This window comes from Pteropus medius, unplaced genomic scaffold, assembly GCF_902729225.1.
Source record: "Pteropus medius unplaced genomic scaffold, Ma_sr-lr_union100, whole genome shotgun sequence".
Classification (NCBI taxonomy): Eukaryota; Metazoa; Chordata; class Mammalia; order Chiroptera; family Pteropodidae; genus Pteropus; species Pteropus medius.
In genome coordinates, this window is record NW_024344434.1 from 580,178 (window position 1) to 604,680 (window position 24,503).

Genomic DNA, 24,503 nt, shown 5'->3' on the forward strand with positions numbered 1-24,503 from the left:
AGATGTATACAGATACATCATATTTTCTTGCCATAAATGCATAAACTGAATTGAATCATGAGGAAACAAATTAAATTCAAATTAAAGACATTCTATAAAACAGTAAACTTGTGCTACTTATGAATGCAAATGTTATGAATAATAGAGGTTGGGGAATTGCAGCAAATTAAGACACTTAAGCAACAAATATTATAATCCTGACTTGGATCAAAGAAATTGCTATGAGACAGTATTAGGGACAATCAGGAAACTTGAATATGGACATTATGTTTTAGGTAACAGTAGTATATTATGTCTGATTCCCTGAATATATGTGGTAACTGCCTTGTGGACATGTAAAAGAATGTTATTGTTTTTGTTTTTTGTTTAAAATACCTGCTGAAGAATTTGGATGCAGAGGCTCACAATCTCTGCAAATTACTCTCAATTAGTCAGGGAAAAAAACCCACTCTTGCCTTGCATTTCCCATACAATAAAGTCATCTTTTAAAAGAGTGTATCAGAACGCACCCCTCCCTTACTAAAAATCCAATGCAGGCTCCCCACTACACTTGGAATAAAATATGAACTTTTCCCTGGCACATAAGGCTTTATGCAACTGAGTCCTTGCATAGTGGCCCCAGAACTCTTATTATACTAACATCTTCTTCCTTAATTAAGTCCGTCCATAGAAGTTTTCTTTCTATATCTCAAAACCAGCTGTTATTTCTGTCTGAAATACTCCTCCTTTGTATGGCTGATGCCTTATGCCATTCATATCTCAAGCATCTCTTCAAAGGTCTACCTCTCACCCAGCAGTCACTTGCTGTGATATTACCTTATTTTCTTCATAGCATCTATTACTATTTGAAACTACATCTTTATCAGTTTTTACATTAGTCTCTTCATTAGACTGTGTCATGAGAGTAGGAACTTGTCTTGGTCACTTGTATTTCCAGAATGCAGAACACTGCCTATACAAAGTACTCAACTAGTCGCTGGATTACTGAGTCACTAATTTTGATGTGTATCCAGTATGGAGTCTATCATTTAAGCATGATCAAAATATTAAATCTCAAATATTTAAGAGCTATTCAAAACAGTAAAACTTTAAATGCTAAGTATTGTAAAGGGGAAAAAAAGGAAGGCAGCAACATTTTTAGTGTAAAAACATTATCAGGTTAGGAGACACAAAAAATAATTTATTCCATTCATTCCAACTGTATTTCTTTTCAAGGTAGGGGTGAGGCAGAGGGAGAGAAAGAGGGAGAGAGGAAGTGAGGGAGGGAGGGAGGGAAGGAAAGGAGTGCGAACAAGAGAATATGTAAACAAGGAGGAATGGTATTAAAAGAACATCTACTGTGGAGGATACCAGAAAGGTTTTCTCTTCCAACCACTTTCTGTCTCAAAACGAAGTCAAAAGAAAAAAAAAAAGATTCATTTATTTCTTCCATTAAAACTGTGGTTGATACATTCAAGTTATAAAGACATTAAGTATGAACACACTTTCCTTGCTCACTATCACACCCTTGCATGTTAGAACAGGCTGTTTTATCTCAAAGTCGCTTATGCTACATTGTGTGCTATTACTGAAATTTTCATAGGTAACAACAGATAAAATACCTCTCCTGACTGAAGCTTGTGGGCAAAAACCACTTCAGGATTTACCTGTTATTTTTTTTGTAATTTGTTACAGTGAAAGAAAACAAAAACACCAATGAACCTGGCACCCGCTCTTCTCTTCCCTAGGGAAATATGTATGTCATTTAATGGAATGTCATTAAATGGAACATTCTTATTGACCCTTCATCCAGAAAAATTTGTTTAACTGTCTCATTGAAACTTGCAAACAGACATGGGAGTACAATCTACAAATAAGCAACAGTCAAAAGAGAGAATGAAGAAAGTATAATCTGGGAAATGCAAGTACATAATTACCCAAGTAGTCCACCTTATATGGATATAAACTATAAACTTAAATGCTGTTTATTTTTTTATCTTATCTCTCTAAAACAGAGAAATAACTAACTAACCATCCTGGTACAAGAGCTGTTCACAAATTGAAGATTTAACTGTCACTGTGCTTTGTTTTCATTCTACACAATCTACCTCACATATGTAGGGACATACACAATATATTACAAAATTAAAGTAAGATGTTGGTTCTCTGGAAAGACTAAACAGACAAGACTTCAGGAAAAAAAAAAGCACACACACATAAAAAAATTTCAGATGCTACTGATAAATTACTGCATCCAATTTTAAAATGGGCGAAGACTGTGAACAGACATTTATCCAAAGATGTGCAAATAGCCAATAAGCATATGAAAATATTCAACACCATTAGCCCCCTGAAAATCCAACTCAAAACTAAAATGAATCACCCTCACAACTAGGATGGCTCTAACGAAAAAGATAAATTGCTGGTGGAAACGCAAAATGCTGCAGCTGATTTGTAAACAATTTGGCAGTTCCTCAAGATGTTAAACAGTTATCACATAACCCAGCAATTCCACTCTTACATATATACCCAAAAGAATTTTTATGAAAACACGTTTACAAAAAAACCTGTACAGCAGTCCTCTAATAATATCATTTTGTTCAGTGTCATTTTATCGGGATGAGGGAAAAAAGTCAATTGCCTGCTGAGGCCACTGTCTGTGTAAAGTTTGCACATTCTCCTTATGTCTGCATGGGTTTTCTCCAGTATTGTTTTTCTCCCACACTGCAAAGACATGCACGTTGCGTGAATTGGCATGTCTAACTTGTCCCAGCCTGAGTGTGGGGTGTGCACATGCCCTACAATGGAAGGGTGTCCTTTCCAGGATAAGATCCCACCTTGAGCTGCCAGGACAAGCACCAGCCACCCTCGACCCTGAACTGGAAGAAGCAGGTTAGGAAATAATTATCTTGTCTTTATTAATCTTTCTTAAATGTATGTATAGTTCACGTTTACGTCAATGTTTAATATTGGAAGTTTTGGGTCTTTATTTAAAAGTTTGGTTAAGTTTTGTGACCAGAAATACGCCATAGGAACTTAACTCTTGTTTATATCAACTAGTCTATGGTAAAATTGTTTTTGTTATTCATTGTTTTGCTTAAAGTCGCAGTTTCCAAGAACCTATCTACCACGTTACATGAACAATTACTGTACATGAATGTTCAGAGTAGCAATATTCACAATAGCCAAAAAGTAGAAACCCAAATGTCACTCAACTGGTAAATGCAAAAATAAAATGTTGTACACTATACAAGGGAATATATTAAGACATTAAAATGAATCAAACATTGATACATACTAAACATGAATGAACCCTGAAAACACCAGGCTAGATGAAGGAAGTCAGACACAACAGGTCACATACTGTATGATCCTATTTGTAGTAAATTTCCAGAATAAGCAAACCCAGAGACAGAAAGTAGATTAGTGTTTGCCAGGGCCTAGGGTGGGGAGTGGGGTGGGGGAATAGACAGTAACTGTTAACAGCTAAGGGGCTTCCTTTGGGGATAATGAAAATATTCTGGAATTATAGTGGTGATAGTTGTATACCTTTGTGAATATACTAAAAATCAATGAACTATACACTTAAAAGTTTTTAAAAACGTAATTAGACATTACATTTTCACTCTGAGGCTTTTGGCAACGTCCCAGTACACATCCATTACTCAAGAATGTACAAAAGGATATGTAAGGATATTATCTCGTCTATGAATCTCCTTCCTTTTCATGGACACCTACCTGTATAATCTGAAGCAGTTTGTCTTGTTTCTCACTACATTGTGGGGCATTTTGTTTTTATTATTTAAAGTAGTACATGCTAACTAAGAAAAGCAATGTCTCCCTTATCCCCTCTCTCTGAAAATTCAGTTTATCTATTGAGGTCCATTTTCCATTCACTTACAGATATATACATGCTTTGGCGGTTTTTACAAAAATGGGAACATACCTCAGACACTTCCCTTGAGTTTATTTAACAATGTATTGCTGATATACTCCAATAATAGGACACAGAGAATTTTCCTCATTCTTTAACAATTATATAATATAGATGTAGCATATTTTTTATTTCAATTATCTAGTCTTCTACCAATTGACATTCACTCTTCACAGTCTCCAGAGTTATCTTTCAAAAGCAGAACTGTTATTATACTATTTACTCTCCACAGTCTAGGCCCCAGCAAGCTTTACACTGAATGGAGTCAGCACAGTAGATATCAGTGTCTGGGCTCTAGGACCAAGCTATCTGAGTTTGGAGCCAAGCCTTACCATGTACTACTAGCAATGTGACTTTGGACAAGTTACATACCCTTACTACGCCTTACTTTCTCCACTGGTCTAAATACCTTACAGATTCCTATGATTAAATGCTTTACTGGGGTAAATGTTTTGCCTCCAGAACAATACCAGGCACACAAGAGCTCAAATATCAGCTACCATTATTACTATACCTCTCTGTGGATTCTATACTCATTACTCAAACCCCATCCATCGTTCAGCTATACCTTGCACTTTGCAACTGCAAAATTTTCTTTTGCTATAGCTTATAGTCTGTAGTGCTTTTGATTCTGTGTATTCCTCAAAATTTGATGCAAATGTCAGGAAGCCTTAACTTCAACCTCTTCTATGACCTTGCTTGCCTAAGGATTTAGCACTTTTATCAGTTATTTGTAAAACTGTCTATCTCTATAACTTGAGTATACATTTCTTGAAGCCAGAGACAGCATTTTAACTATTTATGTAACACCAAGTGTGCCAAGATGTGCTTGGCCTTCAATCAACTAATATTTACGTACAAAGTGCTGAGCGAGGGGACAGAGGAGTAAACAAAATGCTCTCCCTTGATAAAGCTTATATTCTACTGAAGAATAGAGATTACAAACAAGTAAACACATAATATGTAAGATGAAGTGAGGTGATAAAAAGCAAAGCAGGGTAAGAGAGAGAGGGAATGCCAAGGAGACTAGGGAACCTGTGATTATTTTAGAGATTAGGAAAGGATTTTCCTGACAAGGTGTCAGAATGAACCATAAGAGACTGGAGGAATATGCATGCAGAAGGAAAAGAACAAAGATTCCAAGAGGAAACACACTTGGTATATTTGAGCAAGTCTTTGGAGGCAAGTGAGCAAGGTCAAGATTAGTAAAAGGGATGAAAAAAGTTTTTGTCAAGATGGATTTGGGGTTTTGGTCTGTGTGATATGAGGACTCCTGGAAAGTTTGAGCAGAATAATAAAGTGATCTAAGTTACAATCACCATGGCTGTCAAAGGAATATGAGACAGCAGGGGAGCAAGGGCAATTGCTGGGACAAGTGGTGGATTCTGGATTTATTTGAAAGAACTAACAGAATTTATTGACTGATGAGACAGAGAAGAGTCAAGAGATTATTAAGTGCTATGATCTACACAAGTGCTTCTCAAACTTTAGCGTGCATCACAATCTCCCAGAGGGCATGTTAAGATATTGTTGGGCCTCACCTCCAGAGTTTGATTCAGTAGGTCAGGACTGAAGCCTGAGATACACTAGCCTACCAACAAGAAAAACAGAATTGCCAATTACTGAGCTAGGAAAAACTTTTTGAATTACTTCCATTTTGAGCATATTAAATTTGAGATGCCTCAATTACACAACTCTCTAGTATTTTTCCCCCAAAATCCATGGCCTCAATATAATCATACGAAAACATCATATACACTCAAATTGAGGTACATCCTACAAGGTATCTGACCAGTATTCTTCAAATGGTCATCAAAGAAATGGAATGCCTGAAAGTCACACATGGAAGGAAACTACAGCAACACAGGATCTTCAATCAGATCCTGGAACAATATGGAAAGACTGGTGAAATCTGAATAGGTCCAAAGTTTAGATGGTGGTATCATAACAATGTTAATTTCCTAGTTTTGATAATAGTCCCATTGTACCATAGTTAGAGGATGTTAACATTAGGGGAAGCTAATAGGGAGGATGTGGGAGCTTCTGCACTACCTTTGCAACTGTTCTATAAACCTAAAATTACTTCAAAATAAAAGTTTTTAAAAATTAAGATGCCTATATATCTAAATAGAAATGTCATATAAGCAGTTGGATATGTAAGTCTGGAACAAAGAGGTCCAGGCTAACAATATAAACTGAACTGCTAGTGTATAGATGACATTTAAAATCATAAAACTAGATGAGATTACCAAGAAAATGAGTTATTACAGAAAAGACCCTAAGACAAAGTTTAGGGAGTTAAGAGACAAAAGCAGGAACTAACAAAGGAGACTAAAAATGATGGCTAGTCAGGTTACAGACAATAAAAAGAAAATGGTGTCCCTAAGCTCAGTGAAGAAAGTATTTCATGAAAGAAGTGTGCAACTGTTTTGAATGCTAATACCGTGATTGAAGATTGACTGGGATTAGAAATGTGGAAGTCACTCGAGAACTAACAAAAGCTTTTTTGGTGGAGTCATAGCATCACACTACTAGACCATGTAGAGCCTCTGTATGGATTCAAGCAATACTCCTCCTGAAGACACGTTACTTCCATCTCTTGCAAAATTGCCATAAGCTGATTTTATTAGAACAAGAAATTTAGTGCCACTTGCTGGAGGGCTGTTGTCATACGTTATGTGGTCACTGTCTTGAATGTGGTACTCTTGTGTAGTGCATAACCTACACAATTGTACTTAGTAGCTAAGTTAGCAGAAACAAAATCTGATTAGAATGGGTTCAAAACAGAATAAGAGAAAGAGGCAGTAAGTATAGACGATTCTTTCATGGCAAGGTGTTTTGCCATCAATAGAACAAAAAAATGAAGGAATAGCCAAAAGAGGTAGACTGAGAGGTTTCTGTTTTAATGATGTGAGATATCATAGGCTGTTTCTGTGCTCAAGAAAATATTCTAGTAGAGAGGGAAAATTGATGCCACAGAACAAAGGAGAATCGCTGAAATAATGTTCCTGAGTAGCTGAGATGAGATTTGGTAGACAGGCAGAGAGGTGGGCCTTTGACAAGAGCACAAAGAGTTCACCAAGTGCAATAACCAGGAAAGCAGAGTATATATGACCTAATGGAAGTAAGTTAATAGATGGTGGGTGTTTACAGAAGATCTCTTCTAGTTGCTTATTTTCTCAATTAAACAGGAAGGAAGCAAGGTCATTAGCTGCGGGGGGATGAGTAGAGTGAGAAGTAAGGAGGTGGTGGAGGGTTGAAAGAGGAGAAATTTTCACAAGACAAATCAGGCCAGCAATTATTTTCCTATTATCATCTCTTATCTTCCGTTCTTTTTATCCCATCCTTAATAATTTAAAATATTTTTCATTTAACAATAATCAGTCATTAGTCAGTAGACCAGACCTTTATTAAGGAATCTACAACTTCTTTCAAGTCCTAACCACACGATGGTATATTTCTTCTTTATTAAAATTAGTTAAAAACAAAATAAACAAGAATTTCTTCAACAACAGAATATAAGATCTACAGCTATTGATCTACAGCTGTTTTTAAGAGGAGGAAGTATAGGTTTATAATACCACTAAGGGAGTCTCTATCAAACTGCTTGGAGAATATTGTTCTCTGAGTCAGATATCTCTTCTTCATGCCAGTATAAACAAAATGCTGGCCAGCTGTCAGGAACAAAATGTAAAAAGTTCACTCAAGCGCCATCACCTAGAATTAAGGCCACAGTTTGTTGTTAGAACACAGAGGCTTAGGTAATTTCTAATAAAAACTTGTGAGAACAATTCCTTCAGGAAAAACAGGAACACATTTTCCTGTTTCAGTATAAAAGTAAAAATGTATCATTAAAAAAGTCACAGAAAATTTTTTCCTTTCACCAATTTTTTTACAATGTTCTCTTCACTAATTCTCTAAGAAGGCTAGTATCACGATCCTCCCCACCAGCCCCAAAGAGCTTAGAGCAACTAGAGTCTATTACATATTAGCAATGGTCAAGAATTAAAGAAATGAAGTTACATAACATTTTCCACTCAACGTGAAATGCTTCGTGTCCTAATACCTTTAACACCAAGGTTAGTGTCCACTGAGCAAGATAAAATTCTCACAATGACTTCATGTGACTATATTAAAGGTTAATTTATATGAACAGAGGATGAGAAACTTTTATGTTCTTCAAAAAAAGCTAAGAAAGAATATTATACCTAAATTCACATTACTCAGACTATAGAAAGGATATACATGAGACAGAAGGACACAGAAAGACAGAGAAACAGAGTGAGAGGTCTCCCCACATCAGGAATACCTTCAAATTTTATCTCTTAAGTAAGAACATCCCATATGCAAGCATTCATACTTCCAGAAGCAAGAAATAATTGATGATGTGTTATAATTTACATTAAAATATAGGAAAGATGTGGTAGTAAAGAGATTGTGTTATTGGAGCAAGATGATTTTATTTTTGCAAATTCAGATGACAAGCCCTATATTCAGAATATAAATTAATGCAACTTGATAGTATTATTTTCAAACCTAATATTCAAAATCAAACAAAAAATAATGGCCTTTCGAAGCAATAAACTATAGTTTAGAAATGAAGAGGATGTTCCTACCAAAACAGTTAAGAGTGCCAAAGTTCAAATGGTTACTGCTTCCACCATCAAAGCATGCTACACTAATATGGGACATTAATTTCCCAACTTTTTCAGTTTACATTTGTGAATACATATGGAAGTAAAAGGGATCAAAGCTGAGGATTAGTCTTCTGATGCCTGTGAAGCCAGTCATCTTCACAACACTCTTCTTCCTCCTGAAACCCCAAAATATTATACTCTTTCACTCCTTACCTCACTTCATCTATTTTTCTGTTTTGGCAAAATGGGAAGATGAAATATATGACATCAGGACATAAAAATATGACAAAGCAAAGTTACTAATCAAAGTAATTATTAGTGTATCAACCAAATAAATATTCAAAACTCTAGTAAAGAAAAAGAAACTGCCATAATTAAAACTCAGCTAACTGTTTTATCCTATGAAACAAGCTGCCTCCTTATCTTCCCATTCAGGAAACACTTCGGTTTTATGTCTTGACATATTTATATGGCACCTTTTACGTCAAGGAAAATTTTAACAATAGAGATTCACCCAAGTGTTATAAATAACACTTTCCAGGTCAGCATTTTAAATAAATTTAAAAGCCCCCTTCCAAAAAAAAAAAAAAAAAAAAGATTTAAATTATACTGGTGATATTACAATACTGAAATGTTTGCAGACTAGCTGCTTTTTAAAATATAGACATATTATATATATACACGGTAAGACAAAGTTTGTTTTTCTCTGTTAATTCCTTTAAAAGTATATCTATGATTACCCTATCAAGGTCAAAAAGGTTCGATTATACTCAGATAAACAAAAATCTTTTGAAGTTTTTTTTTTTTTGCTGTGTTTCTAAAAGTTTCCCTCTCTATAACCATTAGGCTGAAAGACAGCTAACCCAATTTAAGATGTGAAAAATAAGTTAAATAAAATTAGACAAGGCATGAAGTTTGAATGACATAATCTTGAAGTGATGGCTCTCTCTGATCAAAAGGATAGTAACCAAGTAAGGTGCTTCTGGCACGTATTGGTTCCCTAACCTAAGATGTATGATCACTAACCTTTTAAACACACACAAAAAAGAAGAGTATAAATATGTTGACTATTTAATTTAGGGTGAGCTACCTGTAAAGTCTTCATGTATAACCATCTTGAAAACATCAGTAACAAGTATTTATAACATTTAATATTAAATCCTGGAGCATATGGGAACTTCTGTAAAATAAATTTGTTTCTACTACCATCCAGTCTTAGCCCTTTACTTCCCCAACTCCATTTTGCTGCTTTCTTCCCCCATCACCCCTCCAACCTAGTTTCTATCGAGAATTTACAAAGGAGGTATTATATAACAAGGTTTCAAAGAAAGAAAAACTGATATAATTTTTCCATTACTTTAAATGTAACTGTTGATTTACTCGAATTCTAGGTATACAAATGACTACTTTCAATATAAACTTCAATTACAATCCCTTCGCATTTCCCAAAGTTAATACTCTGCTGAGATTCGTATGAGGCTGACCTTCAGATATCAAGATTAATTTTAAAGTGAGAGAAGTCAAACCTTGGAACTTTCTAAACAACCAGAAAAGCTTTATTATTATGCCTCTTTGGTTTCTATTATAGAAATAGTAGGTTCTTAATCATATTCACACCTATGAAGACTATTCTTGAATGGCACAAATCAGGTTTTCTGTGCTTAAATTGTTATGACTCAAATTCCTTTCTTTTAAGAAAGAGATCACCATCGACAATACTTGACAATTATAATCTGAAGCTATATAAAATCTAAAACTATAAGGGACATACATTAGTGGCTATTTTTAAATATAAAAAAAATGATGACAGACTTAAAGAGGTAGATAGCCAGGTATCTGGTAGATATTTAAGGTAGGTATTTGTTCATATTTACAGGATGCATTAAAGAATACTTTGAGCATCCATGCCTTATACATGACTGTGATAAACTCACACATTGAAACCTACCTATAAATTTCATTCTCTGAATATTATCTAGTTCTGCTTACTTATGTATTCTATTGAGAAGATGTATTATACTTGTAACCAAGAGTCCAGTAATAAAGCCTTCTAAAACCTTTATCTTTGGATTGAGCAGGATGGTAAACGGGTTAAGGTGTCTATAATGAAACTTCATTATCTTAAGGTATTATGAATTCTCAGACTACAAAATATCTTTAAATTACTACAGAGTTTAAAAGTTCAGGAATTTTGTTAAAATTTTTAAAAACTGTAAAAAAGACAAAAGAAATGCTTCCCTTACATCAGTTCCCATTACAGCAGAAATGTACTTTTTCCAGCTAATTTGCTTCTATGAACTGAACCAAAGGGCTTGGCTAATTACATTTTGAAGTTTGTAAAGGACCAAAAATAGTAATATATCCAATCCATTTAAAAGTGGTACAGTTTAGGCTTCAGAATTTTATTTTAAAGGTTGTACAAGGCCAGATTATGAGGCTGTTGCAAACCTGGGAAATCTCTATCGCATGCATGAGATGAAAGAGAAGAGTAAAAGGACAAAAGTAAATATATTTGTCATTTTTACAACCATTCGGCAGTGATGAAACCATTCAGTTAACCACAGATTAACTAGTTAATCATACAAAAGTAACCATTCAGATTTATCTCTCTACATGAATAACATTATTAATGGGACTTCTAGACCTTTTGGTAAATTAAAATATTTGTGTTTATTAAAGTTTTTAATTTAAAATTACATTAATTATAATTATAGAATCTTAAGGACTTAACTGAAATTAAGGCATGGGTCACTTCAGAAGTATTAAAAATAGTATATAAGAGCAGTTTTATAAAAATGTCACTAAAGACTGATATATTGTGCCTGGATATGCTTCTATTGAGTGTGTTTTTAGTGTGTCTGATTCTTTTAACCTCAATCTATTTGGATGGCATGAATTACGGTGAAAGGAGAACAGCTTATTCACAAACACAAACCTCTGGAGACATCTTATGAGTGATATGATAACATGTTAATATCATGAAAAACCTTTCCAAAATTACAATGATATACATACCCTCTCAATACCAAAACATTGGTCATTATCATTAATGACACATAGCTTCTTCAGATCCTTTTTCCTTTCACAGAAGATTTCAATTACAAACACTACACAACTAGTGACTCAATAGAAAATAACTTCTCCCAAATTCTCCTAATGTGATCAATCCTCTATAAACGCTAGAGAATGAATACCATCAACTTCTATACCATCACTTGCACAACAAAAAGTCCCAATGCCTAAGAAGCTAAACACTCATATATCAGTCATGGCTGCATGGCCAGGAAAATGAACATCATGATGGACTCCTGCATTCTTCACATTGTGCTCATGGACAAAGTCAGTGTAGTTTCTATGTGCAGGCTGGGGTGGGGACAAGGCCCTTGTGTTCCACTGGTTTCCACCACGTTGACAGCAGTCACTGGCAGCAGAGAGCCTGGATGGTTGGGAGTGGGAGGGGAGCACAGTTAGTCAATAGGAATAGGAGATAATGGATGTGTAAGAGATAATAAAGGAGAAAAGCAATGTGACCAGCATGCATCACTGACTGCTATGAGTAGTTATCAACATCTATTTCATGCAATCACATTCAATAACAAAGGAAAGGAAATCCACAAAGTTACATGTAGCAGAAAACATCAATATGGAAAGGAAATATGTTTAAGTATCAGAGTCAGTTAAGTGAATTAAATAAATAGAAAATTTCATAGAGAACAAGACACTTTGTATCTGTCCCTGATGCTGCTACCAAAATCAAGGCAGAAATATGTTGTTTGAGGGTCTAATAAGATAAAAAAACATTTATAATCTACTTAATTCAAATATTTGATGGGACAATTAATTCTACGTAAAGACAAAGATTTATAGAAAAGGGCAATTGTGAAAATTATTCCCCAAATTAAGTGATTTCATAAAACTGAAATCCGGGAAACAAAATTCAGAATGACCATTTAAAAAAAAAAAATCTATCCTCAGAGTCTATGTAATTTTACATCAGTGTTCCCAATTAACAAGAGAATCATTGTTCCTTCTCTAATCAAAGTTCACAGGACTTCAGAATGAAATTCGACAGGTACAGATAACGTGATGAGATTGTAAGCCCCTCTCCCCAAGAAACAGTTTAATAAGCATGTTAGGTACCTTACACAGTGTTATAGAATAGGCCTACAGAACTATGGCAATGAAACATGCATAAAAGCAGTTCCTGGTTAGAAATGATTAGAGTCCTCTAGCAGAAAGAAAACATTTGTCAAGGTTCAGAAAATCAAGGTTTTGTGACATGGCAAAAAAGGCAGCACATATTTAAGAGGTATTTAAATACAGTATTTTTCTAACTCAACCAAAACATGCATCTTCACCATTTTTCCTTAGGGAAACTGAAAAGAATTAGCTAAAACGATTTCTTAGAACAAACTTGAAGCCTTTTTGTTAACAATGAAATGATCATCTTTTCTTCAACTAAAATACAATTTGTTCATCAGTTCTAACCCATAAAATTCATAACCCTTAAATATAGGTAGGATCTCTGAAAATTTAGGAAATTAAATTAGGTTTATGTTCTTCTCGAAGTATGCAAGATTTTCCAAATATTCAGTTTTGCTTTTGTTTTTATAAATGGTTTAACGAACTTAAAAGGAATTGTTCCTCAATCGTTATTGGATAATTCTAAGTTATTGATATACTAAATCATTCACTAAAATAATGGTATCATTTAGAAGATACTAGGAAGAAAAAGCTAAAGAACTGAACAGGGAGTAGGTTTAAACTGGTTACAAGTTATCTGCCAGAAACGGAATAGTCCATTACTCTGCCCAACTGTTCAAACCTAGTGAGCATTTTCAAATTTTATTAATGTATCGCTTTCTAAAGGAGGACTCTTCCATATTAATTTAAAAGTATTAATAAGAATCAAAGCATGCAGAAGCAAAGAATGAAATGCAAAATGTATTTTAAATTAAGGCTGGGGAACCCATTAGCTCTAAGACATGCCAGTTGTATAATCAGTTCCATGACACTGTCAACATACAGAGGCTCATTAGGTTTAAGGACCACCATTTTACTCCATTTCAGCAAAAGAGGTCTCAGCACAATTACATAAAAGAAGGACACACAGCTCCAAATTTTTCATTTTTCTTGAAAGTCAATACTCTGATTCAATAGTCTCTCTTTCTAAAGGCTGCACAAAAGGAACTGAGTAGTGCCTAACAAATCAAACATTTAAATATATATATATATATATATATATACACACAAAAATTGGAAAAGTCAATAATGATTTAGTGTCATAATACAGGATGCAAAAAAACCAGACTCTCATTCCATTATATATAAAAGGTAAGCACATATTAAGGGAGTTCTTTTATAGATGAAGTCTCAGTATTATCTTTCCTTTCCAAAAAGATTCTGTGATAACATCAAGGAGATAAAAGGCAGCTGCTTACTAGAGCTGTGTTTTCATTTTCAGTAAGAAATTAAAGAAATTTTTTTAATGGCTTAAAAAATAAAGACTAAAATTTGACACTTAGAAGCCTCGCTGTTCATATTTTAATCGTGTGCCCACATGCACATACACACGAGTACCTCCACCACACTGCCATGTAGAAAAGAAAAAAAATGGTGGGGGAGAAATCCCTCAATCTTAGAAACTAATCAAGTTGTTTGGAACTGAAGTAAATATATGCCCAACCATCAAGAGCAAAGCACCTTGCAGTTAGTTAAGCCAAAATAACAGTGAAATACAATTGCATAGCAAAGAGACTAAAAATGATCACCAACCACTGTTGACCCACCACCATGAAGGAAGAACTGGTTGCACAGAAAGCTGACCAAAACCTTGAGATCACCACAGAAACTCATTAGATTTCAGGTAGGAAATAAACTAAGAGCAAGAGAAAAAGAGAAAAATCCTATGAATTATTAAAGTTCATTTCATAAATAAGACACAAAGCCTGAACAGATGAGGCAACCAACATGACCACGCAATCAAATAATTCCCAAAGAACACCCCCCTGCAGGCATATATATTTGGGAAAGAATGAACCCCAATGATTAACCCCAATAGCCACAAAGTATCCATATCTGTGTACTTACTATTAATCTAAAGAAAAAAAAAAAAGCCTGGAAATCTAAACAAATGAATTATCTTCCCTGTGATCAAATTATCTCTCTATCTCCCAAAATGGAGTATTCCATGCTTTGTTTTACTGGACTATAATCATGTTTCCCTTTTGCTTTATCTTCAGTCTTCAATGAAGGAAACACATCCAAAGCAGCATTATGTAGTGTGGAATAACATGTAACAAGCACATTTTCCTTATGGATCTGGGAAAAGGTTCTGCTGACTAAAACTAAAGTCTTTTTTAACAGAGAATCCCCTACCACCTTCCAGATGATGCTAACCAAAATAAGGAGAGGGGTCTGATGTTCTTCATAGACTGCACTCTGGAGCTTTTTCATCCACATCTCTTATCTTCTTAATCCCTATAACTACTTAATAACATGCTTCTTTTCAGATTACAAATATGAATAATTTGCTTTCAATCATATTTAAAGTACTCCACAATTATGGCTGGGAAATTAGACTATCATTAAACAAGCAATATTTTATTTGGTTTAAGGAATTAACAAACCATTTCCTATCATGCTGGTCTGTCCCAGGATTTCTTGGAAGATTCTCTATCTCCACCAGCACAGGACCAGAGGGAACGGAAGGAGTTGCAAACACAGCAGATCTCATGCCCCAAGCCTTTGGACACAAATTATAAAAATCATCTATTCTGCCTAGATAAAAGATCTAATAAAAAGAACACTGAAATTGAATATTATCTATATAGGGAAGAAATATAAACGAATTCTTGAATATTATATATCACTTTAGAAACAATAACCTAACTGAATATTTATATTTTATTCATTTTATAGGATTTACAGGAACAGAGTATGTTTTATAGATACCTATTCTATTTATAACATCTTAGAGAATAAAATAACAGAGGATTTCCCATTACTGAGCCATTTTACAGATAAAGAAAACGCATAAAACTTCCCCAAAGTTACACCCCTATGAAAAGTCAATTAACAATACCACATTTTGTTATAATTAACTACGGTGTTCTAATGCATTAGAAGCTTAATATTAAGAAGTCTTACCTGCTGGGAGCCATTACTCTGAGTTGAAACATTACTGTGAACACTGCAATGAGAGAAAAAAAAAACTATTAAAAACTACATATAAAACTTTAGGGCTTCACAATGTCAGATTATACATACACTAATGAAAGTAAATTATTTTTAAAGACATTAATTTTGTTTCAAATAAAGAAAAAAATTACTTGCCTAAAACTAAGAATGTAAGATGCCCAGAAAATATTTGGTTTTATAGGCACACACTTGCTTTTCTATATTCTGCTCATTTGATATTTCTATATATCTATATTTTAATTATATTTCAGATGTATACTTCACTGCTAATCTTATGTATTCATATAATATATTGAAGATGACCAAATAAAGATAGCAGCACAAGCGATGCCTTAAATTCAAGGCATTAACCACAAACATCCAGATAAACTTACCTGTCACTTCTTTTTATGTATTTCTACCCTCTCAAGATTTTCCAGTTTCAGCAATAGCTTAGCATTTTATAACTCAAAAGGCCTTGGTAAAAAGTTAGAAACTCCTCTATATACTTTCCCCTGCAACTTATTTATAAATTTGTTTTTAAATTTTTAGTTTAGGCAGCACTCATCTAACCCCCTAACCAAAATAAAGCACTTTAAAAAGCTCATAATAGAACAAAATAAATAGAAACCTCAAAACAACTAAATAATAAAATGAATATTCAATGAAATAAGAACTCAAAGATATTACCACAATAAGATGAGGGGGGAAAAAAAGAGCATATGGACTTCAGACCTTCTGACATAAGCATAATTAGTATCCTGAGGTAAAGAATTCAACTTAGGTAACTAAAAGTATATTGATAATTATTTTAAAAGTTCCTTGAAAGTGAGAAAATAATCTACAAAGTTAATGAGAACACTGGGTTTCAGAAGAGATACAAAATTAAATACATTCAACTCCTTATTGTTAAACTACTGACCCTCAAGGATGAGAAAAGAATATTCCAGGTACCTTAAGGAGATTTAAAAGCCAATCACTCCTGGTATCAGGTTGGCACAGACTTTTCCATAGCAATATTCAAGAATGTTATACCCAGCCAAGATGTCATTCCAGTAAAAGGAAATGGGTAAAGCTTCTCAAATACAAACAAACTGAATACACCATCCAGGAGTCTTTCTTAGAGGAGTGAGAATAAAACAGAAACTGTCTGATGATGAAAGACAACCAATTAAGAAAGAATTAGAGAATGAAGTCTTGCTAAAAGGCTGGGTAATGAAAAAGGAGTGAAATCATTTTATGTGTTATTTTTAATTAACTACATCTCTATTATGAGTCACTGGAACTTGCACAACCATTGACTGGGTTCAAATCCAACTGTCCCAATAGCTCTGCTCTCAGAATTTCAGGTTTCTCATTTGCATGAGACTGTTTAGGATTAAATGAATTCATATTAGCAAAGCACAAAGAACAGTGACAAAGCTAATCAACAAAAAAGAAAAACTTTGAAAAATTGTTTAGTACAGATCTGTTGCTATAGCAAATGTAAAGAACATACCTGTCAGGCACAAGTGTTTTTTGCTAATCATGTTGCTCTTTTCAGAGTATGTTATGTGCTGGCTTAAGTAACCTATAATCCCAAATATTAATAAAATCTCATCCAACCTGCTGGTACAGAAATTAGACTCACTACTCTACAATCCCCTGGGTTACTCTCTGGAGCTTTTCCTTTAACTGGGAATAACTCCAGTAGGTGATGGATAGAAGATGAATAATAATAACCTGAGAAAAAGTGCTTAAATAAGTGTTAATTGGCTTATCGCTCCATTTTTAAACAATTTGAAATGTGGAAAGTACTGTCATCCCATAATTACACATATTCTTTCACCTCTGCTAACATGAAAGTAGGAAGGAATACTTCTCATTACTGACCTAATCCAAGTTTCTCCTTTTATAGGACTACCTGCAGTAACTGACCCTTTTTACTTTTGTATCACCTTTATTCAACATTTCTTCCACCATTTCTTCTTTTCTTCTCTTTTCTGTCTTCAAGATTCTATATGCTAAGCCTGAATAAGAATAAATTATCCTTTAAAATGTCACCTCTTCTTAAGATATTTTCTATCAATCAAGACACAAGGGAGTAGTTAGGAGATAAAATAGTACAAGTAAAATGAATGACATCAGCCAATTTAAAAACTTGTTATTCAAATAGGCACAGTACAAGGTCAAGAAGCTTTTTAGGTCAAAGAGTTGTGCTTTTTCAAACAGTACGGTTTTCCATGGTTCACTGGAGCAAAATTGTTCATGCAAACAGAATTACAAGGGCAAGACTTGAAAGGACATTCATGACAGTCCAAGCTTATGTTCTCTCAAGCACTGTTATGAGTAGTTCTCAATAACCTTTCAGGACAGCTGTGTCCCCCCTCCACATTTCACTTCTAAAAGTTTATTCTAATAAAAAAAAATAATAAAGTATCATCACTTAAATATATCCCATTTCTGCTGTGTTTACCAGAGCCAAAAGCAATACTCAAGAAGACACGCTCAAAAAATTAGTTGTTGAATTAATTTTAATTCTAGGAAAGATTATTATCATACTCACTTTTGGTCAAAAAGATGTATTTCAAAAAAATTTTAAAGGAGGAGAAACTCTTATAAATAAAAACTTTAATTTTTCAACTATATACCATTGCTGGAATGCTTTGTTTACATCTCTGATGACTTCATGAGGTTATCTTCTTTATTTAAGCTCTAATATTATGTTCTAGCCTCCCTTTCAGGAAAGCAAGACATGATCCATTAAACAAAAACAAAACAAAAATGCAGACAAGCTCTAACATTTTTCCATCATTTTCTTACAGCACAGCTTATATATAATACCAAGAAAAATGAAATAACCAACAGTTAAACAAACTTCAGGGGTATCATTCAAAAAGCAGAGTGTTTTTGGGCAAATCATAAATCACACCTGGCTTTAATGGCTAAGTGAAAAAAACGGAATAGGATATCTCAAGGTGAGGCTGACCATACTCAGTATCCAAAAACAAATGTTTCTTTTGAAGAGGAAATATATCTGCCATAATGCAGTGTAGACAAATTCAAAAAAGGAATAGATTTATATATCCAGAATTTGATATTTTAACAGGCATTCCAGGAGACTTTGGTACTCAGAAATGGTTGAGAAGCATTATATGAGACTATACATTGTAATACATACTATTAAAATTAACTGAGTAATCAAAAGTAAGACCTCCAGAATGGTGGTTGAGAACCCTCTCCCCAGTGCGCTAAAGATTTAGCTACAGAAAATTGTTTTTAAAAAAACTGTCAAAAGGCATAGGTCAAATGGAAAAAACATTTATTCAAGAAAATCTACCAATTCTCAGAGCTGAGTCTGGCATTTCAGCCACAATTTGCTCCTTTTTCCCATTCTCCCAAGTTCAGTGTTTTGGAAGCTCTACCCCACGTGGGTACAGTCAAGAAAAAAAACTCTCTCTGCAATGCACACTTTAAACTAGCTATTTTAAGTATGTTCAGAAACTAAAGAAACCAAATCTAAAGAAATAAAGGAAAGTATAAGAACAATGTCTCCACAAATTAACATCATTAAAGAGAGAAATTATAAAAAAGAACCAAAAAGAAATTCTGGAGTTGCAATGTACAATAACTGATATAAAAATTCACTAGAGAAACACAGTAGCAGATTTGAGCAGGTGGAAAAATGAGTGACTTGAAGATAGGCCAAGTGAGATTATATAGCCTGAGCTACAGAAAGAAAAAGAATGAACAAAAATGAACAGAGACTTGAAGACCTGTGGGACACCATCAAGTTTAACAACATATATGTAATGAGGGTTCCCAGAAGGACAGGAAAAAGAAGAAAGGAACAGAAAGAGAATTTGAAGAAATAATGGCTGAAAACTTTCCAAATTTAATGAAAAGACTGTATCTTAGAAAAGCAACCAGAAGAGAAATGGATTAGCAATACTTACATGAGACAAACTAGACTTTAAAACAAATAAGCTACTAGAGGAAAAGAGGGATATCATAATAAAAGAATTCAACAATTATAATAAACATATATGCAACTAAAAAAGTCCCAAAATACATGAAGCAAAACTGAAAGAACCGAAGTGAGAAACAGACAATTGAAAAACAATTGAAACCTTCAATATTCTAGTCTTTTAAAAAAATTCTTTTAAATTGTAAAAAGTTAGACATTTATACAATCCTTGAGTGAGTCCCCTCAATTACTCCAGCACCTGTCTGGCACTACACACGACCATTAAAATAATATTGACTATATACCACTATGCTATACTCTAATACCTAGTCTATTCTCTAGTCTTTCACTAGGTGAAAGATCAACAGTGAAATAGAAGTCTTAAACAACAGTATAAACCTATAAGACCTAATAGATATCTATAGAACATTACATTCAACAACAGGAGAATATACATTCTTCTCTAGTTCACACGAACAATTTTCCAAGATAAATCACGAGCTAGGCCATAAAACAAGTCGTAATAAACTTAAAAAGATAAAAATCATACAAATTATGTTCCTTAACCATAATGGAATGAAATTACAAATAAAAATAACAGGAAAATTTAAGGTATTTACAAATATGTGGAAATCAAGCAACATACTCCCACGTGACCAATGAGTCAAAGAAGAAATCACAAAAGAAATTAGAACATAATTTGGGACAAATAAAAATGAAAAGTCAACATACCAAAACTTATGGAATGTGACTAAAGCAATGCTTGAAGGGAAATTTATAGCTATAAACGTTATGTTAAAAAAAAAATTAAGATCTCAAATCAAGACACTAGAAAAAGAGCAAATAAAACCTAAAGCAGGCAAAAGAAATGAAATAATATATCAGAGTGAAAATTTATGAAATATAAAAATAAAGAGAAACTGATGAAACCAAAAGCTGGTTCTTTGAAAAGGCCAACAAAAATGACAAAATTTTACCTACACTGACCAAGAGGGGAAAAAAAGAAACTCGAATTACTAAAATAGAAATGAATAAGGAGGCATCACTATCAACCTTTCAGAAATAAAAAGGAAAAGGGAATATAAACAACTGTATGCTACAAATTAGGTACTGCAAATGGACAAATTCTAGAAAGACACAAATTCCCAAACTGACAAAGTAAAAAATGAAATCTGAAAAGACCTTTAAGAAGAGACTGAATTAAGAATTTTAAAACTTTACGCAAAGAGAAAATCCAGGCCAGATGGCTTTAATGGTGAATTCTATTATACTTTAAACACCAACTCTTTACAAACTCTTCCCCAAAAATAGGAGAAAAGGAAACATTTACCAACTCATTCTATAATACCAGGATTACCTTGATACCAAACCTGATGAAGGTATTACAAGACAATTACAGAGCAATATCACTGATGAATATAGACACAAAAATCCACAACAAAATATTAGTGAACTAAATCCAGCAACATGTAAAACAAAGAAAGATTATAGACCATGACCAAGTGGGGTTTATCTTATGAAAAAATTAATTGCTTATCTGCAAATCTACCTTTCCTCTTTGGGCTCCTTGTGGTTACATACGGACCATAATTTATTTATCTTTATATCCTGAGTCACGTGCTAATAACAAACATATGTCATTCTAATAAATAGCACATCCATCCCATTCTACTTTTTATTTCTTTAAACTGTTTTATTTGTCTTTGTGTCAACTTTATCTGGCATTATGTGTTTATTTGTTCCCTGCCATATCTCAAATGCTTAGAGGCAACACTTTTGACAGATCTTCAACAAATATTCATTTAATGAATGACAGAACTATATAAATTCTAAAACGCGTTATGTCAATTCATAAGTTGCAAGACATTACCCACCTGAGTTCTTCAGATTTTGCTGTACTTGCTGATAAAATAAAAAAAGAAAACATCCCATTAGTTTACTCTTACATGGTAAATCGCATCACTATCCATAAAAGTATATCTGGACTAATTGCTTTGTAAGCCATATTTCCCAACTATAGATTTAAAAACCTTCATTTCACAAAAGTACTCTAGGGTTCACATCATTAAAGTCAATAATGACAATTACTTCCATTTTTGAAATAAAGCAATAAAATAAGCATACATCTCTTCTTTTAAAACAAAACCATCAGCAAGCCTTCTAGAGTGAACTGAGTGACAATGAAACATTGTCAATGAAAAGTAAGAGGTAAATGAGGGTTTTAAAACAAAATGAAATGGCTTCATTAATAACTACATATCATTTACTTTGTAGCCATACCAAAAATTATAAATATAAACCATCAGGTCGTGGTGGTTGTTTTTGAACAACTGGTGATGACTCTGACAATGGACATACTTAAAATTCAATCTGTATTTTAATATGTCTAGATTTGAAACCAAACACAAGTTTTGGTTTATCTCTCAAAGTAAACCATGCTTTTTATTACATAATTTAAGTAACTTAAACAGCAAGTAACATTTATGAATTTGAAAATGTCTATGAGTTATGCACTGATGATTAAATTTAAACCATATTTCACAAAACCCTTAAAATTATAATACCGTACAAAATAACTTTTACTTAAAATTTATTCATCATTTACCAATGTTTTTAAAGGTTCCTAAGGGAATTTTAAATATTATGAATGAGATCTAAATGCCAAAAAGGGAAAACATTACTCGCAGAATAATATTTAAATTGGGATTAACAAAGTTTAATCTCAGCAACAATATAGGCAAGTTTTCCTTTTGTATTTTATTAAATTAATTATGCCAGAACCAATTTCAATAAATAAGAATACTTTAGTTGACTGGAATACACAAGATTCAGATGCCTTCTCAAGTAAACAATAATAGAACATGATGTCCTTTGAAACAGAGCTGCATTTCACCTTTCATCGGTAGAGTCCGTCGAGAATATCGTTTGCTGGGCCTTCTTTCAAAGGATGTTGATCTTCTTGCTTTATTGGTTTTTGTGGTCTGATACTCAGTTTTCCCACTGAAATAAATATGGCATATTAACAGGAATAAGAGAATATAAGGCTTACAGTAATCAGATATACATAAGGCAGAGAAAGCCTACACTGGGGGTTCTTAAAAAAAATTTTTTAACTTCATCCTGAAGGAGGCACTACTAATAATAGTCTTGATGTCTCTTTACCACATCATTCTTTCATTCTCTAGGTTTGTGTGAAAGATGCAACATACACATTATATTGTGTTTGTTTTTTTTTTTAAAGCATGCATGTCGCCTAAGAACTTATTAAATACGTTTGGAATATCTGTGCTTTTATGGAACTCCTTCTCCTCCCCATTCACACTCCTCAATAAAAAGTGTATCATTAACTCAAGATTTTCAGTTACTTTTTCAAATTGTGAAAAAGTATACTTTTCAAAATAATTTTCTAGAACTATTTAAAACTATTTTCCTACTCGTCTTGATTTTCATTTAAATTCTGTGAAGAAAATGTTTCCCTGCTTTTAATATAGGTAGAGTAGAAGCTCTCTTAAAGAATCCCACACGATCATCTTTGCTACATTATTGATACTATCCATTCCTTCTTTAAATCATACTGATTCTCATGGCATGCTTAAAACTCACAATAATCGACTCTCAAGTAAACCAAACATTTCTAATTTATGACCAACAAAAAGTTGTCTAAATTACAAAACTTCAGATTTATAAGGGACCAGAAATGTTATCCAGAATAATTTCCATTCAGTGCAAGATATCCTTTTTCTATATGGTATCCAGATGGATTTAAATTGGGTGCTAATAAATATATGAAGTAAATGTTAAGAGGGATATAAAAATCCATTACGCCATTATAAATAATGTTTTCCTATCTATTCTGGAAATTACAATAAAAAACAGTACTTTTATTTTGGCCAATGGAAAACACTGGCAAGCTACTTTATTTCTCTGTGCCTTAGTTTCCACATCTATAAAAAAAAGGAGTTGGCCTAAATTTTTTGGCCTTCATGAAAGAATGAATGATACAGCAGGCAGCTATTAAAATTAACCTATATCTAAATCGTGATCCTAGTCGAATAAATCCTGATCGCTGAGAATTCTTTTGGACAGGGCCTCGGAGGCGGAAGAAAGCATGATGCTCCACAGCACATTTCCATAAATGTTTGCATGCTTTTGGATGATCCAGTCTGAAGACAAATGTATGCTCCTGCTCTTTGCCCTGAAAAGAAGAGGATGCAAAGAGAGGTAATTATTAGGTCAAACAGTCCTGTCTCTTGTTATTCAGCTACAAATACAACCACAGCAATACCCAGAATCAAATAAAGTATCTAGTATGCTCCCTGAAACTCAGACACTCTTTATAGCTACCCATATAAAGATCTGAAATCAAGCTGTCCATTTTCTCAGTCCATATAAAATTATTTCTAAGAGGGTCCTCTTATTTCTCAGAAATACATAAAATGAGCCTTCTCTGCCATACTTAAGGATAAATGTATAATTATAATTTAAAGGGTCATATAAGATCTGGCAATATATACCAAAAAGACTTAAATATGTCCATTCTTTGTCATAATAACCATCCTCACAGGAATCTAATTATAATAGTTAACATTCATAGGCACTTCTCTAAGAATTTTACATTAATTACTTCAATGATAATATCGTTGGTCCCATTTCACAATTAAGGAAACTGAGGCAAGAAATTAAGCCCAAAGTAGCAAAGTTAGTAAGGGAGGAAACCAGAATTTGAATCTAGCCATTCAGGCTCCACAGCTTATGTTGTAACAACTAAGCTATAATGTCTCTCTAGGAAAAAAGATTTTCTAAACAAAGTTTACACTCATAGATTTTC

At 33.5% G+C, this 24,503-nt stretch overlaps 1 protein-coding gene across 5 annotated transcripts in view; it reads right to left on the reverse strand.

Moving 5' to 3' along the window:
* EPB41L5 (erythrocyte membrane protein band 4.1 like 5) overlaps window positions 1-24,503 on the reverse strand; it is a 137,870-nt gene that overhangs the window by 69,104 nt on the left and 44,263 nt on the right. For 4 of the 5 annotated variants that reach the window (XM_039872648.1, XM_039872649.1, XM_039872647.1 and 1 more), the window contains 5 exons: window positions 23,701-23,870; window positions 22,569-22,675; window positions 21,550-21,577; window positions 15,700-15,742; window positions 15,180-15,295 (listed from right to left, as the gene is read on the reverse strand). In XM_039872648.1, coding sequence (XP_039728582.1) covers window positions 15,180-15,295; window positions 15,700-15,742; window positions 21,550-21,577; window positions 22,569-22,675; window positions 23,701-23,870 — 464 coding nt within the window. Of the gene's footprint in view, window positions 1-9,299; window positions 11,987-15,179; window positions 15,296-15,699; window positions 15,743-21,549; window positions 21,578-22,568; window positions 22,676-23,700; window positions 23,871-24,503 lie in introns of those variants that run through there. The other variant, XM_039872650.1, reaches the window with a different exon arrangement.